General features: G+C 47.7%; 2 protein-coding genes across 3 annotated transcripts in view; one reads left to right on the top strand and one right to left on the bottom strand.

Moving 5' to 3' along the window:
• Nucleotides 1–308: 308 nt before the first annotated feature.
• DLX2 (distal-less homeobox 2) lies at nucleotides 309–2,498 on the bottom strand. 2 transcript variants are annotated; one of them, XM_048309523.1, is made up of 3 exons: nucleotides 2,091–2,498; nucleotides 1,705–1,889; nucleotides 309–1,431 (listed from the first exon to the last, which is right to left on the bottom strand). In XM_048309523.1, the coding sequence occupies exons 1-3, from the start codon at nucleotides 2,413–2,415 to the stop codon at nucleotides 1,117–1,119; spliced, it is 825 nt and encodes a 274-aa protein (XP_048165480.1). In that variant the 5' UTR covers nucleotides 2,416–2,498; the 3' UTR covers nucleotides 309–1,116. The 2 variants fall into 2 exon arrangements, with proteins under 2 accessions (XP_048165480.1, XP_048165479.1); XM_048309522.1 differs by having other exon boundaries at nucleotides 1,705–1,892; nucleotides 2,091–2,497.
• Nucleotides 2,499–8,250: 5,752 nt separating this feature from the next.
• ITGA6 (integrin subunit alpha 6) overlaps nucleotides 8,251–14,460 on the top strand; it is a 128,132-nt gene continuing 121,922 nt past the window's right edge. The window contains exon 1 of the mRNA XM_048310065.1: nucleotides 8,251–8,372. The gene's annotated coding sequence lies outside the window, so the exon portion shown is untranslated. The remainder of the gene's footprint in view (nucleotides 8,373–14,460) is intronic.

Below are 14,460 nucleotides of genomic sequence, written 5' to 3'. Positions count from 1 at the left end.
CTGTGAGACGGCAGGAGTCTGTCCCGGGTGAAATGTCGCTGGCGCCAGCAGGCGGGAGAGGGGGAAGGGCGGGCTGCTCTGGGCTGCTGCAGGCAGCGCTGAGTGATTCATGGCCTCGCCGAGAAGACTGTCAGGGGCGAGATTTTACTGTAGACGGGAAAGAGGGGAAGGAGGGGGGAAGTGGCAGGCTTGCGGCAACAGTTACAAGGGGGAGGGGGTGGAGAGGACACAGCTCTCCCACCCAGCGAACGCACGGGTCCCAATCGACACTCTCGACTTCCCCCATCCCCAAAAAAACTCAGAGTGGGCACCATGAAAACAATAATTTATTTAAATAATCTCTGCTTATTGTAAAAGAAACATTAATGAGTGTATAAGTTTTCCATAATAAATAACCAAAAATACCGTTTGTTTTTTTTTTTTTCCACGGCTCTAGACATCAAAGAGAGCAGGGGCATGTCAGCGGCTAGGTTGCCGGCGGGGGGAGAGCGGAGGGGGGCGGAGAGGAGGGCTCGCCGCGGCTGGCGCCCGACCCGAGGAAGCCCCGTCGGGGCACGAAACCAGCCCGGAGGCAGCGCACGGGCGGGAGCCGCACCGGCACTGCCGCCTGCGACCGGTCCCCGTCCCCGCCGGACGGTTTCGTTCACGGCTAAAAAGGATACCTTAAACATGGGAGGCTTCTGTTTTAAATCTACATATAAAAATTATTTATCTTTTTTTTAAATCGTTTTATTTTTTAATCCCCAACATCAAAGTGAGGTTATCCGCAAAGGCACCTATCAACTTTAAAAAAATAAAAAGTAAAGTTAACCAGAGTTCTGCAGCGGTGGTTTGATGAAAATGACGGGGAATAGGAGGAAGATGGACGGAGGTAAGAGGAGGGAGGTGAGTACGTGTTCCGCAGCGTGGTTATTTTCACGGCGGGAGGGAGGACCCCACGGGGCCGAATAGACACGGTCCCCGCCGCCGACAGCAACGGGGTGGGATGCGGCGCGGAGCGGTTCCTCTCTGCCGGGATGGTCGGGGCCGGAGTCAGGCTTCATCAAAACACCAGTGCTGCACATCGGTGCCCCGCGGCTGCCGGGTGCGGCCCGCGGGCTCAAGTCTCTACAGCGCCTAGAAGATGCTGCCGCTGCCGTGGTGATGCGGGGGCTGCGCCGGCTGCGGGAGGGGAGCAGCCGCCGACAGGTGCGCCGGGCCGCCGGGAGCTGGCGGGTACCACGAGTAGCTACCGAGGAAGGCGGCGGCGGGGCTTGGGCTGGCGGTGCCGGCGCCGCCCGCGGTACGTGGGTTCGGAGCGAACTCCCAGGCGGGGGGCGAGGAGGGAGACGGTGGCGAAGAACTGCGGCGGGGAGGCGGCTCCGCTGGAATCTCTCCGCTTTTCCACATCTTCTTGAACTTGGAGCGGCGATTCTGAAACCAGATCTTTACCTGCGGGGAAAGGGGCGTCAGGCGGCCGCTGCCTTTGCGGCGCCATCCCGGCGCCCAGGCCGCCCGCGGCGGGGCAGGGACGCGCAGCTTTCGCAGCCCCGAGCACTCCCGGCGCTGCCTCAGCGGCGCTGCCGCTTCGCCTGCACTCCCACCCCGGGGCCGTCGAGGCGCCAAGGGCCGACCTTCCTCCCACGCTCGCACCCACCTCCGCGGAGGGCGACAGGCCCCGGCGGGGCGGGACGTGCCCGGGGCCCCCCGGCGGGAGAGCCTTACCTGCGTCTGGGTGAGGCCGAGAGAGGCCGCCAGCTCCGCTCTCTCGGGCAAGGCGAGGTACTGGGTTTTCTGGAACCGCCGCTGCAGAGCCGCCAGCTGGAAGCTAGAGTAGATGGTCCGGGGCTTCCGCACTTTCTTCGGCTTCCCGTTCACGATCCTGATCTCCGGCTCGCAGTCTTCCTTCTCTGCTGCGGCAGAAACAGCAACCCCAGTGAGGCGAAGCGCCCCCGCCACCCTGGGGCCTGCTCGCAGTTCGGCATCACCGGCCGCCCCGTCGGGGGCACCCACCGGGAACGAGCGCTCTCCCGGCCCACCCCGTGTCCAGAGCCCCGATCGCCTCCTCGCCAGGCTCACCGAGCTGTCCCCCACGCGGGGCTCAGACATACCAGAGTCGTTGTTGGCTGGAGAGGCCCTGCTGCCGTAGGGCCCGTAGGAACCGTAGGCACCACCGTAACCCACGTCGTAGGCGGCCTTGGCAGAGTAGGGGGCGGTGCCGCCGCCCGCGTAGGGGTAGGAGCTCACGGGGCCGTAGGGCGGCCCGCCCGCTGCCCCGTGCTGCTGGTTGGTGTAGTAGCTGCTGTCGGTGGCCGTGGATACGGGCAGCGTGGGGGACTCCTGCGGCTTGTGCAGGCCGCTGTGCTGGTGGTAGCTGCCAGCGGAGATCTGGCTGGTATGCATGTCCGGCATCAGACTCTCCAGCACCCCCGTCATCACGCGCCCCCACCCGCCGGGGCACGGGCCGCCGCCCCGCGGCCGTCCCCCCCGGGGACAGGCGGTCAGAGCCGCGCCACCATGCCCGCCGCGCTCCGCCGGGGCGGTGCAGCCGCGCTCCCGCCGCCGCCAGCGGGACGGACTCTGCGCGCCGCGCGCCCGCCGCGACGGCATTTAACACCGGTCACGTGGCGCGGCGGACGTCACCTAGCAACAGCCAATGGGAAGCCCGCCCGCGCCGGCTCCCTGCGGGCTCGCGGAGTGCGGGACGGGAGCGGCGCCGGGCGTGGGGATGAGCGGCCGCGGGGTCGCCAGGGACGGGGACCTTCCACGTCCTACGGCTCAGGCTGCCTCCCCTTTGGTTGGACGGGGCGGTCCTATCCCCACCGGCGAGGGCTCGGGGCCGCGGCTCAGCCCGGCCGCTTCTGCCGTGCCGTGTCTCCGGTGTGTGCCCCCGTCTGGCCGGCAACCCCAGGGAAAGGCTCGCGCATCGGTCCCCCCAAGAGCGGCATCCCCGCGCAGGCGCGCCTGGCGGCAGGCGGAGCTGGGGAGCCGCGTTTGGGGGTCCCTCTGAGCTATTCTGGCCCCGGCAGAGCGTGCGCATCGCGGGAGATCAGCAGCCTTCTCTCTGTGCCAGAGTGGCAGCGCTTTTCGGTGAAATCTCCGTAACGTTACACGCGGAGGGGCGACACTCCGCCTAGCACGCACGGGTGTTTTGTACAGCAGTTGCTGACGGCGCCCACGGGATGTCCGTCCACGCGGTAGCCGCTAATGGCGCCTATTGAGGCCCAGGCACAACGGCGGGGCCGGAGGTGCCGGGCACCCACGAGCCGCGGCCCGTCTCCCTGCCCTGTCCGGGCCCGCTGGCGGCTGCGCCAGGGCCGTCGGGGCCGGTTGTCGGTCGGGCACGGCGGCGCTGCTCTTGGCCGCCCTCTGCCGGGGGCAGCGCCGCTGGGCAGCAGTCGGAATGGTGTCTCCGGGGCGCTGGGAAGCGCTTCGGAACTGATTTTTATTCTTATGTTATTTCCCTCGCTCGACTGTCCCGCCGCGAAGCCGGGCTGCCTGCCAGGGAGCGCGTTCCTTTCGCAGGGAGAAGGCCCCCGCGCTGCCGAGGGCTGCCACACGCGGTGCGGCCGCGTCCCTGCGGGAGTCTCACGTGTGTTCAGCGCGGGCAGGGAGGGAGGCGGCACTGGTGCGAGGGTGGCTGCAAATGGGAAAAAAAGCTGGTAAAAAGGTAAAAAAAAAAAGTGGCCGGCCGCGGTCGTGTTGTTTGCAAGGGCCGAGGGTGTGTGGTGTACCCGGCTATCCCCGCGCGCCCTCAGCCCACCCTGCCTCACGAGCCCGCGCGTGCCCCCTCAGCACCCCTCCTCGCGCTCGTCGCGCCCCGCTCCGCCCGGCAGGGGCCGGTCCCTCCCGGCGCCGGTGCGGGGCATCCCGCCCCCGCCCCGGGCCGGCCTCGCCCCGGCCTCGGCCGCTTTGAAGCGGACCGCGGCTGGAGCCTGTCCGTCTGTGCCTGCGGGCTGGCGGCGTTGCGGTGAGCGCAGGTGAGCGGAGCTGGTCCTGGTCGTCTGCCAGCGGCAGGTGGCCCCGGGAACTGGGCTGCGGGAGATGGGGCGCTCGGCTGAGCCGGCGGGGAGCTCGGGGCACGGCCTCCGCGGGAACCGACGTGCCCAGCACCCGGCGTGATAACGCCGGAACCTGGTGCCCCAGACCTGCTGGCCAGCGGGGCCCGGGGGGGGGCCGGCCCAGCGGCGGTCACGGAGAGAGCTCGGTGCCCGCAGCAGTGGCTTTCGTGCTACTGACTCTCCCAAATATAGCTGGTGCTTAGTGCGACAGAAAACCGGTTTCTGCAACCCGTAGTGTGAACGTACAGCTGTCCCAAGTGACATCTTTGTAGGACTATTTCTGTCCATCGCTGGACGAGGGCTGGCAGTCCGAAACAGCCGCTGACTGGCACGGGGGAGGGGCAGGCAGCGTTTGGTGGCTGTCAACAAACAGCGGGACAATCAGCTACCCTTCATTAGTCGCGTTTTAAAGCATGTGCGATAGTTTAAAAAATAACAAGGAGAAAGGACATTTCATCTCGTACTGAGGATTTAATAAAGGACGGACTTACTCAGGAATTTGTCTTGCTATGTGGCAATTTTTATTTTTTAATGAAATTAAATAGTGCTATATAGTATGTACATGGTGATCTGTACAAAAAGTAAAGAGCATGATTTTGTTTGCTTCAGCTTATATGAATAGTCTTTCTCGTGCAAGTTGTTCCTTATAAGTTGATGCAGGGCTCACAAATTTAAATGAATTGTCAAATGATAGCTGCTCCAGTTTTATGGCTTTGTTCCTGCAGTTTGTTTTGCCTTTGTGGAGGCACAGACTTACTGGAATGACCACTGGGGAGTTACTATTGCATATATTCACATGGCTGATCTTGTACATTTGATTTTGTTATTTCTAATTTACTTGAACTTTTCTTGTGAGGTAGTTGTTTGAAACACCAGCTTGTATAAATAAAGGCATGATTAAGGGAGAAATGACATCAGGCAGCAGGAAGGAAGGAGAAAGGCTTGTTTTAGGTGAGAAACGACTACCATGGATGTTTCAAAACACACTTCTCTGAATCAGTCATAGTATTATTAGGAGTTTAAAAAAATAATGGCATTAGGCTGGCCTGTGTTTATCTGTTTTCATGTTCTCATGTTGAGCTAATAATTTTAATTCTGCTTTTTTGTCCCTGCTTTGGGAATTGTGAATGTTACATGTATAGGTAGTTAGAAAAGACCCAGAGAGACTGGGGAGCGAGGTAAAAGTTGGAGGAGAGTAGGAGTGTTTTGTGTACCCGCTGTTAATACTCGGCAGTCCTGCTTGGCTTTGGTGTAATAGATCATGCGTTATTATTTATATCCTGTGAGAAGGAATGTTTGTATGATACAAAATGTATATCTTATGAACATTGGTCATTCAGTTGCACATGGGAGAAAGATGCTTGCCTTCTCGCTGCGGAGCAGTTCAGTGTTCAAAAGTTTTGGTCATGAGGTTTATATGAATATACAGCACTTATTGCCAGAGGCTGCAAAACAATTGAGCAGACTTTCTTGTTGACTTGTTTGTTTTAGAGCAATCCTCATGCTGTCTGTGGACATATTTTGTTTATCAAGTATGGCAAATACAGTGTGTATAAACAAAAGAAAGGATCATCAATTTTCAAAATCATCATTTCCAGCTTATCAGCTTGTATTAATTTTTTTTTTTTTAAGGCAGTTGTATATGATTCATAGAAATGGCTACAGTAACTCCTTGCTAATATGTTGGGTTTAATTTATTATTAACTATTATTCCTATGATTCTCTTCCTGAAACAGACTTCATCTGAGAAAAATGTGAAAGCACTTAAAGGCTGGTGTCCTCACTTTATATACATGATACAGATTTAACCTAGGGATCAAGGGAACAAGTTGTTCCACAGTGTTTTATCTCAAGTTTCACTTGAAGACAACTGCAGTTAGCATTAAGAATGGGGTTAATTTTTAATCTGCTGTATTTTAAAATATTATTTTACCCATTACGATCCACATTTGGCTCAACCATTTCACTTACTGCAATAAGAATGTGATGAATCTTGAGAGATAGGCCTGTCATTTCTGATAATGTTGCACAAAAGTAGTTGGACAGTAGTCTCTACTGCAGTGGCGTGTTAACAAGTATGGATTTCTTTCCATGGCTAAGGGAAATGCTTTCCAGTGGATTTATAGTGATATAATGCATGGTATAGTCTGAGTGTTTGCCTTAATAATTGAAGAGTAACATAAATCATGTGCCAGATGAAGCCATGAGGAGGGTTTATGCTTGCATTGTATCTATGAAGTCTGGTATTACACTTGAGAGTAATGGTAACAGTTCAGTCTTCCTTTTCTGAGAGATTAAGTGTATCAGCTTTTGGGAAATTGTGCGAATCTTTTCAACACCCCTCTGTAAGCTTGCAACCTGCTGTGCTTAGTTTCTGAATCCAGTGTTACCGTTTCCCTCTCTAAAAACTGTTTATTGTCTCATTCATCTGTACATCAGATTACTTCATTCCGAAAATCACTTAACTCTTCTGAGAAGAATATGCCCCCTTGTGTGGCTCCCTGAGGATTCCTTTCTTAGCCCCTTGTTGTAAACAGCTTATACAAGCGTGACATGAGACATGGGTTCTGTAAAATCCTTTCAGAGTTGTTTATTAAGCTGTCTTGGTCTCAGATTATCTGTCTCAGTGATGATTCACTGGCAGCTCAGCACCTTTCTTCAGCAGAAACCTTTGCAGACTGGAGCACAAACTGTGACTTTTAACAGTGGATTAGTCTGGTGTTATGTAGCACAGGTGTTTCTCAGTTGTTTCCTTGTACAATGCTGAGGAAGTGCACAGCCTGATGTCTTGGAGTGAGTGTCTAATATCAACACATTCTCGGGCCTAATAATTGCTACAGATGCATGGTGTGGGAAGGGAGGTCTGTGTGCAGAATGTGAAGGCAGTAGAGCAGCAGTCCCTGTGGATTTTGGGAATAAAGCAGAGCATGCCCAAACAGTCCCTCTTGCTTCCTTTAAGACTTAAATTCTACCTTGTTCTGCAGTAGGGCATTTCAACGTGTTATGATCATCCCTGGCGCTTCCAGGTTTTTTTTTCTTTACTGGATGTATCATAAGTAATACTACTGACAAAAACTGTGTGCCTTCCCTCCCCCCCCCCCACAATTGGTAGAATAGCTAGAAAGTAATCTTTTTAGTAGTGTTTTATGGGAATGTTAACTGGCCAGAGGCTGGGCAATTATGGCTGCAGGTACGTGTATACTCTGGAGCAGCCTGCTTTATAGTGGATTTGGGCACATTGAGGTTCAGCCCACAGGTAAATCTTTGTTGAAAGTGTTTTGTGTGTGAATATTTAGATGGAAAAAAAAATCTTTAGTAAGAGCATGCATGATAAATGCTTTCAAGATGAATCATTAGATAATTTCTAATATTGCTGTAGATGACAAATGTGAGAGAAGCTGAGAGGCGTATTTTGTGGGAGCAGATTTAAGCTGAGTTGATCATTTCTATCATTATGAACTCTTGTTTTGCACAGGTAGTGCAGAACTTTTTTTTTTCCTTGACTGTAACATCTGTACAACCTTTACCTGTGCAGTCTAAGCACAGTTTAAGCAAACTTCAACACTGAGAATAACCTAGACTGCTTTGGTTTTAGCTTAAATGTGATTATTTTAAGGGTTCAGTTTAGTGGACAATGGTGTTTGGAGCTCAGAAATGCTACATCACCTCAGTGTGCTGGATGAATTTTGATTTGTATTGCCAGTGAACTGCCTGAGGTGTGGAGTGCGCTTTCTTCTGCAGGATCTTGTTTGAGCTGACATCTCCTATGACTGGCAAATAACAAAGTCTGTTCCTGATGGGAAACATGAAAGTCTTGCTTGGAGGGATGAGATGTGCATTTTGCTTTAAAGAAGATACATACGAGAACAGATCTTGTAAATGGATTATACAGCTGCAAAGTACTTGCAGAGAGTCCTAGATTGCTACATTCCCATCTGGAATGCCACAATAAATCGACTCAATTTGTGGACCATGCAAACTGCAGAGGCTCTTCATGGGAATGCTTGGATGTATGCTCTGGGATTTGGCACTGGCTATTCCCAGCCTTTGTCGGCATCCTAAGTAGAAATTATTAATTGCTCAAAATTGTAACTTTAAAAGAAAATCCTCTTCTTTCCTGTAGTGAGAAAGTATTCACATACAAACCTTAAAAATTAATAAAAATTAATTGTCCTTGAAGTTATTTTTCTTTTTCTTTTTTTTTTTTTAGGTGGTAAAGTAAATGTGATCAGAAGTGAGTGTGTTGCTATGACCTTGACTGGTGAAGCCACAGCAGTCCCATTAACTGACTGGGGGACCTTTTCTTGAGGCTATGTAGCTGAAGTCTGTTGTGTAAGTATGAAAACAGAGGGAGTTTTGGGCAGTGAATTGTCTGCAAGGAGTGCTCAATCTCATAATCTGTGCACATATCTATTTTAAAACTGTTCTCCCTTGGAAGAAAAGGGGTGAAAGGAACTGTGTTCAGATTCACAAGAGTTAGTGGCCTTTCATTTTCTTGTGGTTGCTTAGCTTACAGTATTGGCAGGTGATTTGCACATGTATTTCATCTGATAGTATTTTTCCTGTTGGCAGAATGCCTAGATCTGAGAAGCACATGCCTTTTATGAACACTGCTGTAAATATAAATAAATTAAATTAGAATTTTGCTTTTTACCTGTATGCGTGTCTGTCAGGGGTTGGTGTTGTCACCTAAGGAGCTCAAGCACCTTAATTTTTCAGCTTGGAAGCTAAGACAATATCTAAGAAGAAAAGATCTTGAAAACTGAGAGAGCAGAGCAACTGTAGAGATAAAGTGGTAGGTGGGAAGTTAACTAAGTAAATTTTATTGTCTTCTGGCCCTCTCGTGTTATGTGACTTTGCATGTAATTTGCAAAAGTCGTTGAAAAATGGAGTAAGAATAATGTGAACATTAAAGTGAAAAGAATCTAAGTGGCCACAGGGTGTCCCCACTGTTCCATGCTGATGCATCCTGATAGGCCATTTATCCTGTAGTACAAAGCTTGATATACTTCTTAAATATGGTATTTTATATGTTGCCGGTTTTAGCATTTATTTTTATATTTCCAATGCTTATTTGTCAGGGCAGCCAATTAAAACCTAGTCTGATGGAGGGAGAAGTGGAAAAGAGGAATAGCTTTGCTTGGCTTGCTTTAGGTCTGAGTTCTCTTTTAACTTCCTGAGACTGGGTATGGACAAGACTTGATTTTTCTGAAGTAACAGTTATTTATTCCATGTGAATGCAATTTGGTTGCTGAAATTAGAATGAGAATTTATTCGGAAAGATAGTTTTCTGTCCACTTCTAAAAGCCTGCTACAGTCGGTTTATGTGTTGACCAAGAAAGTGAAACAGCCTACTTATCTAAGGGCTTGTCTGAACAACACTGGTGGCATAAAATTAAGTGGTGAAAGTAAAATTAATGGTTTTGGGCTCTTAGGGTAGCTTACTTTGGATATGGTTTAATTGATGCATGGACAGCTGGGCTGTTTGAGCTTTGAGTGGTCAGGTTGTGTAAGGAGCCTGCAGTGCTAACAGTCAAGAATCTTGTATGGATCTTAATGCTTTGAAGAGTGAACAGCATTTCTAAGTGCACTGCAGAAAAGGAAAAGGCTACCTTACAAGCAGGTATGCTCTGAAGAACTGTGAACAGTTACTCTTGGACAATGTGAGACAGCACATATTGGAGGAATAATTGCCCTTCAGACATGAACTATACAGTATAAGGGTTGCATGCTTGTTTCATAATACTCTCTGTGTCCCCTTGGTTGCTGCCTTCTATTTTTTTTGTTCTGCACATACATACCTTCCTGGAAGGAGCAATTAGTGTAACTTTTCAAAGGGAGAGCTAGCTGCCCAGAGGTTATGAATTCTCTCATTTTCTCATTCCCTGGCAGGAATGAGGCAGGAGATGGTGTACCTCCCTAGGTAGGTTCAGGTTATGTTCCCCATCTCATTCTATACACCTGTCCCTGTAAATGGTTAGGAGAAGGCAGCGATAAGAAATGTTGTCTCCGGCCCTCTACGAACAGTATGGCAATGATGGCATGACTCTTTCAGCTTTGTGTGTGTCTGTGTGGCACAGGAATGCAGTGATGCTGTGGTTGGAGTATAGCAGCTCCCAGCTTGCTGTGGTAATGAGGATTTGGATATTGCTATCTCTGACCTGGGGAAGTGTGTGGTGTGTCCTCAGCCAGCCTGACTTTGGAAAAATAAAACTGAATGAGGAACATTGTGTGTCCAGGTGATTTACCTTCAGGTTAGCTGGTCCAGTCTTGATAAAAACCCAGGAGCAGAGACAGATAGGAAAGTGTGTTCATAGTGACATTGTCAGGAAAAAAAGTTTTCTCCCAGGAGATGGCACATTTCCACTAGATTAGTGACAACACAGCTGTGTTGGCAGGCAGACTCCAGCCCCCTAGGAGGTCTGAAAAGGAAATTCTGTCTTTCACCTTTCATTCATCCATTGATGAAAACAGACATCTCCTGGCAGACTCTGGAATGGTAAAATAGGTATGAAAGGAAGTGTTCCTCAGACTGTTAACCAGCTGTGGATGCCAGCTGGTACTTACCTAACATACCTGTACATGTTAAATTCTGTTATTATATCAATGGTTGGGAAGGTGGGAAGGGGAGAAGAATGTACTGGAGGGGAATGGGAAGGAGAGAGCACTGTCATCTCTCAAACGAGGTGGGGGAACAATGTGGTTTAAAGTCCAGAGAGTTGCTTTTAAGTTGAACCAGAGCTTCCTTTACTGTTTGTCCTCACTGTTCTGGGGAGAACTGGATAGAGATAAGTAAAGAATTTCTGAGAGTATCTGTCTTTTAAAAGAAAATGTGTTTTTGTTGATCCCTGGTTTACATGACCTAGTTAGCTAGTTAAGGTTCTTAGAGTTCTGCAGATATTTAATAATAACTTTGTATTGTAACTAGCAGTTCTTCAAAGAAATACCAAGCTTCAACAAATACATTACCATTGATGATTTGGTGAACTGACAGCAAAGATAAGTAAGGCTGCTGTGCCAGCCTCTGCCTTTTCTGTCTTGCTTGGTTCATATGCTGCCCAGCAGTTATTTAAGTGCATTGTAGGTAGGTAAAAAAATTGGACCTTTCTTTTTCAGGTGACATGTCTGACAGCTAGCTGTTTTCTTGTTGCCGCTCATGCTTTTTTTTTTTTGACAGCAGCTCAGCTGATGGAGTCGATGTAGGGTTTTGGACACAAGTCTAATGTCTATTGTAAAACCAGGAAGTCAGTGATGCATAATCTCTTGAATTTTAGTTACTTTTAAATTCTCATTGCTGTACCCATTCTTTCTTATACCTTCTTTTTGTTGTTGGTGGGTTTTTTTGTTTGTTTGTTTTTTTGTTGTTGTTGGGGTTTTTTTGTTTGTTTTTGTTTTTTACTGTAAGGCTGGGCCACATTCTCACAGAAGTTGTCAAGGATGCAGTTATATTTAAAACCACATTTAAAAACAAATGTACATCAAATCTGTTACTTAATTGCACAGCGATATATAGCAATACTCAGTTCATCCACATACACAAATGTGGGGTTTGCACTGGCAATTTTAACAGGAGATTCAGGAAACTTCATCTTTCTCTGTGGTGATGGTATCTGAAGGTGAAAAATATGCCTATATACTTACGAAAGCTGGCAGAAAAATCTCTTCTACCGTAACAATGGTTATCCTCTTGCATCCTTTCTCCCTTCTAGTATGCACTATTGAAAATGGATAATTGAAATTGGAGTCAGTATAAACCACAACAGTCTTAACGAAAAATGTGAAAAATACTTCTAACAATTTTTTCAAGTAGCTTTAAGCTGTACTTTAGGGTAATATCAGAAAATCTCTGGCAATCTTCTACAGAACCTGCAGAGGGAATAGCAACCATCTTGTAGACTTAATGCAGTTCCTTCAGGAGATTTTTTTGAAGGTAGTGTTTGGACTTCATATGCACACAGCATTCGTGAAGAGAAGTATCCCTGGGCAATTCCTTACTTGCATCAGGAATTTCCACTCTTGCCTGAAGGAGAAGAGCAATGCCTGAAATTTCTTTTGCATGAAATTGAAATGTCAAAACCATGATATTACTGAATGTGTCTGGTGTGTTTCACTGGAGCATGCCAGTATCTCTTAAACAAACATCACTATTGTAACAAGATGGTTAATGGACTAGTGCTTTCTAAATGTGCCCAGTTGGCTGCACTGTAGATTTATAAATGTTGCCTTAAATACCTCCTTCTCATGGCTTGTTTCCTGAATTAGTATTTCACCTGAGCTTGAAAAACTTTTAATTTCTTGGGATGTTTCCAAAGTTCTGATATCACATCTGTGAGAACAGGACTTTAAAAAATCCTCCTCAACAAAGTATAAAGGTCTACAGCTTTTTCTTTTATATGGTATGTTAAATACAGAAATTGTGAAGTTCAGTGGTTTTGTTAGTCTGTCTCTGTGTCATTTGCAGCATAGTTTTGGGCAAAAAGCATTTTTTTTGGTGCTAAACCAGTTCTGGAGTTAGGGTAGGGGATATGTGAGCTGGGTACAACCACAGGTGCTGGTGTCCCATGCTACTAGGGCTCATCTCCTTGTCATGCTGCCTCTGGCCCTGGATGAATGCATAGAGGGGGCAGGAGCCGGGGAGGAGACTCCCATCCAACCAAAACAGGTGCAGGGGATGGCTCTGCACCATGGTCCCTGCTCCTCAGTGGGGCCCATTGCTCCAGTGTCCACCCTCGCAGGGCACTGGACCTGTGGGGACAAGTGTGGCAAAGCCGGTGGGACTTGTGCGCTGTGGGGACATTAAGGATGGGTGAAAGGAGACGAAGAAAACTGTTCTGGTGGAACGTGCCCTTGGCCATGGCAGAGGGGATGGAACTTGATGGGTCCTTCCAACCCAAACCCTTCTATGATGCATGGCTGATCTCCAGTAGCTTCATAATGCCGTAACCTCTTCTGAGGTACACTAAAATTAAAACAGGAGCAATGCACTGTCACAGATCTCTAGTATGATTTCTACCAGTGTGTTCCCAAGCAGAGATCTGGACCCCACCTGATTTGAAAATTGTTTTGATTTGATAGGTTCTAGAAGTTCTACTTGTTTTGTATCTCTGGCATTGAATATAGTAAACTGGGAATTACGTTTCAGTAGAAATTACACATTACATATCTTTCTTAGCATAGAGCATACCTATCAGTTTATGGATTACTTCATTAAAATATTCTCTATTATTATTACATATTGCTCCATCAAACACAGTATTAGCATTAAAGGTTTTGCACAGAGGAACAGTGTTTAGTAGTGCATACCAGTAGCAAACAGCATTACTTGGCAGTCTGACCACCCAGCTTATAACAAAGGCTTTGCCTTTCACATCAGTGAGTTCTTTGTACTGCTGCCAGCATGCTTTCCACAACACTGCTTCATGGTTGTGTAAAACTTGTGAGAGGAGTAGACTTAGAGAAATAACAGGCTGCGCCATTATGCATCAAGATTATATGCTGCTTATCATAAATGAAGTGCTAAGTACTGGCTGGGTCATCAAAGAGATTGTGTGTGTGAGTGGATGGCTGCGTGTTTAACTTCTTCCTTATGTTCCTTGGTGTAATATTGTTTTAGTTGTTGAGCCTGAGTACTTTCACTAATACTTGCTGTATTTAGCTACTGCCAGTTTTGACTGAGTACCAGTCAGGATGAGTAGAAATTTTCTAAACTTGTTTTTACTTAGCTATCTGAGAGCTAATAAAGTAGTTTTATCCTTGTTACTTTCAAGCAGTTTCCAGATTACTTGGATTTATGCCTCTGAAATGTGCTTGATCAAGATTGGAGGGTGACAGTTTTAACAAATATTTTAATTCAAAAGAAGTCTCTTATTTAAAATTAAGTAGCTTCTTCTCTATTATATAGATATATAGCAGTTTTCCCCCTTTTCTTGTGCCTATTAATAGATGTTTACTTCAAATGCATCTTAGTTATTGCAATGGAATGAAAAGAGATTACAATATGTGTCTGCATAGGCAAAACAGTATCTTGACTTAAAGCCAACAATAAAATAATTAATGACTTCAGCTATAAAAACTTAAGGCAGTAATTTCTCCAAACCACTTTCTTTCGTCTGGAGAATCATGAGTCTGTTTTACAAAATAGTCTGGAGCATTAAGGAAATGTACAGATTATTTAAACACTCTAGTGCTACCCTGAGAACAACTAGAGACCATGACAACTTTCTTTTCAGGTAAGCATCTCACAGTTTTTTTCAGTGAGCATTAACACGTTTTATATTAGACAAGGAACACTAACATATTAGTATTACAGAGAAAGTTGTGCAGCAGAAAATAATAGATTCCTAATTTCTGTACAACTTAGATAGTGGTAGTATGTATATTTGGTTATGTGTTCTATGAGCACTTCAGTTTTACTGCGCAG

Source organism: Corvus hawaiiensis, chromosome 7 (genome assembly GCF_020740725.1).
Source record: "Corvus hawaiiensis isolate bCorHaw1 chromosome 7, bCorHaw1.pri.cur, whole genome shotgun sequence".
Taxonomy (NCBI): domain Eukaryota; kingdom Metazoa; phylum Chordata; class Aves; order Passeriformes; family Corvidae; genus Corvus; species Corvus hawaiiensis.
This window is presented reverse-complemented; position numbering and strand designations above follow the sequence as displayed.

Bases quoted from the DNA above. Each gene is read 5' to 3' on its own strand.
- DLX2 (XM_048309522.1), bottom strand. From the start codon at position 2,415: ATGACGGGGGTGCTGGAGAGTCTGATGCCGGACATGCATACCAGCCAG. The intron at 1,893-2,090 runs GTATGTCTGAGC...TTTCTGCCGCAG, and splicing joins TCCAGCCAACAACGACTCTG to CAGAGAAGGAAGACTGCGAG. The intron at 1,432-1,704 runs GTAAGGCTCTCC...CTTTCCCCGCAG, and splicing joins TCGGCCTCACCCAGACGCAG to GTAAAGATCTGGTTTCAGAA.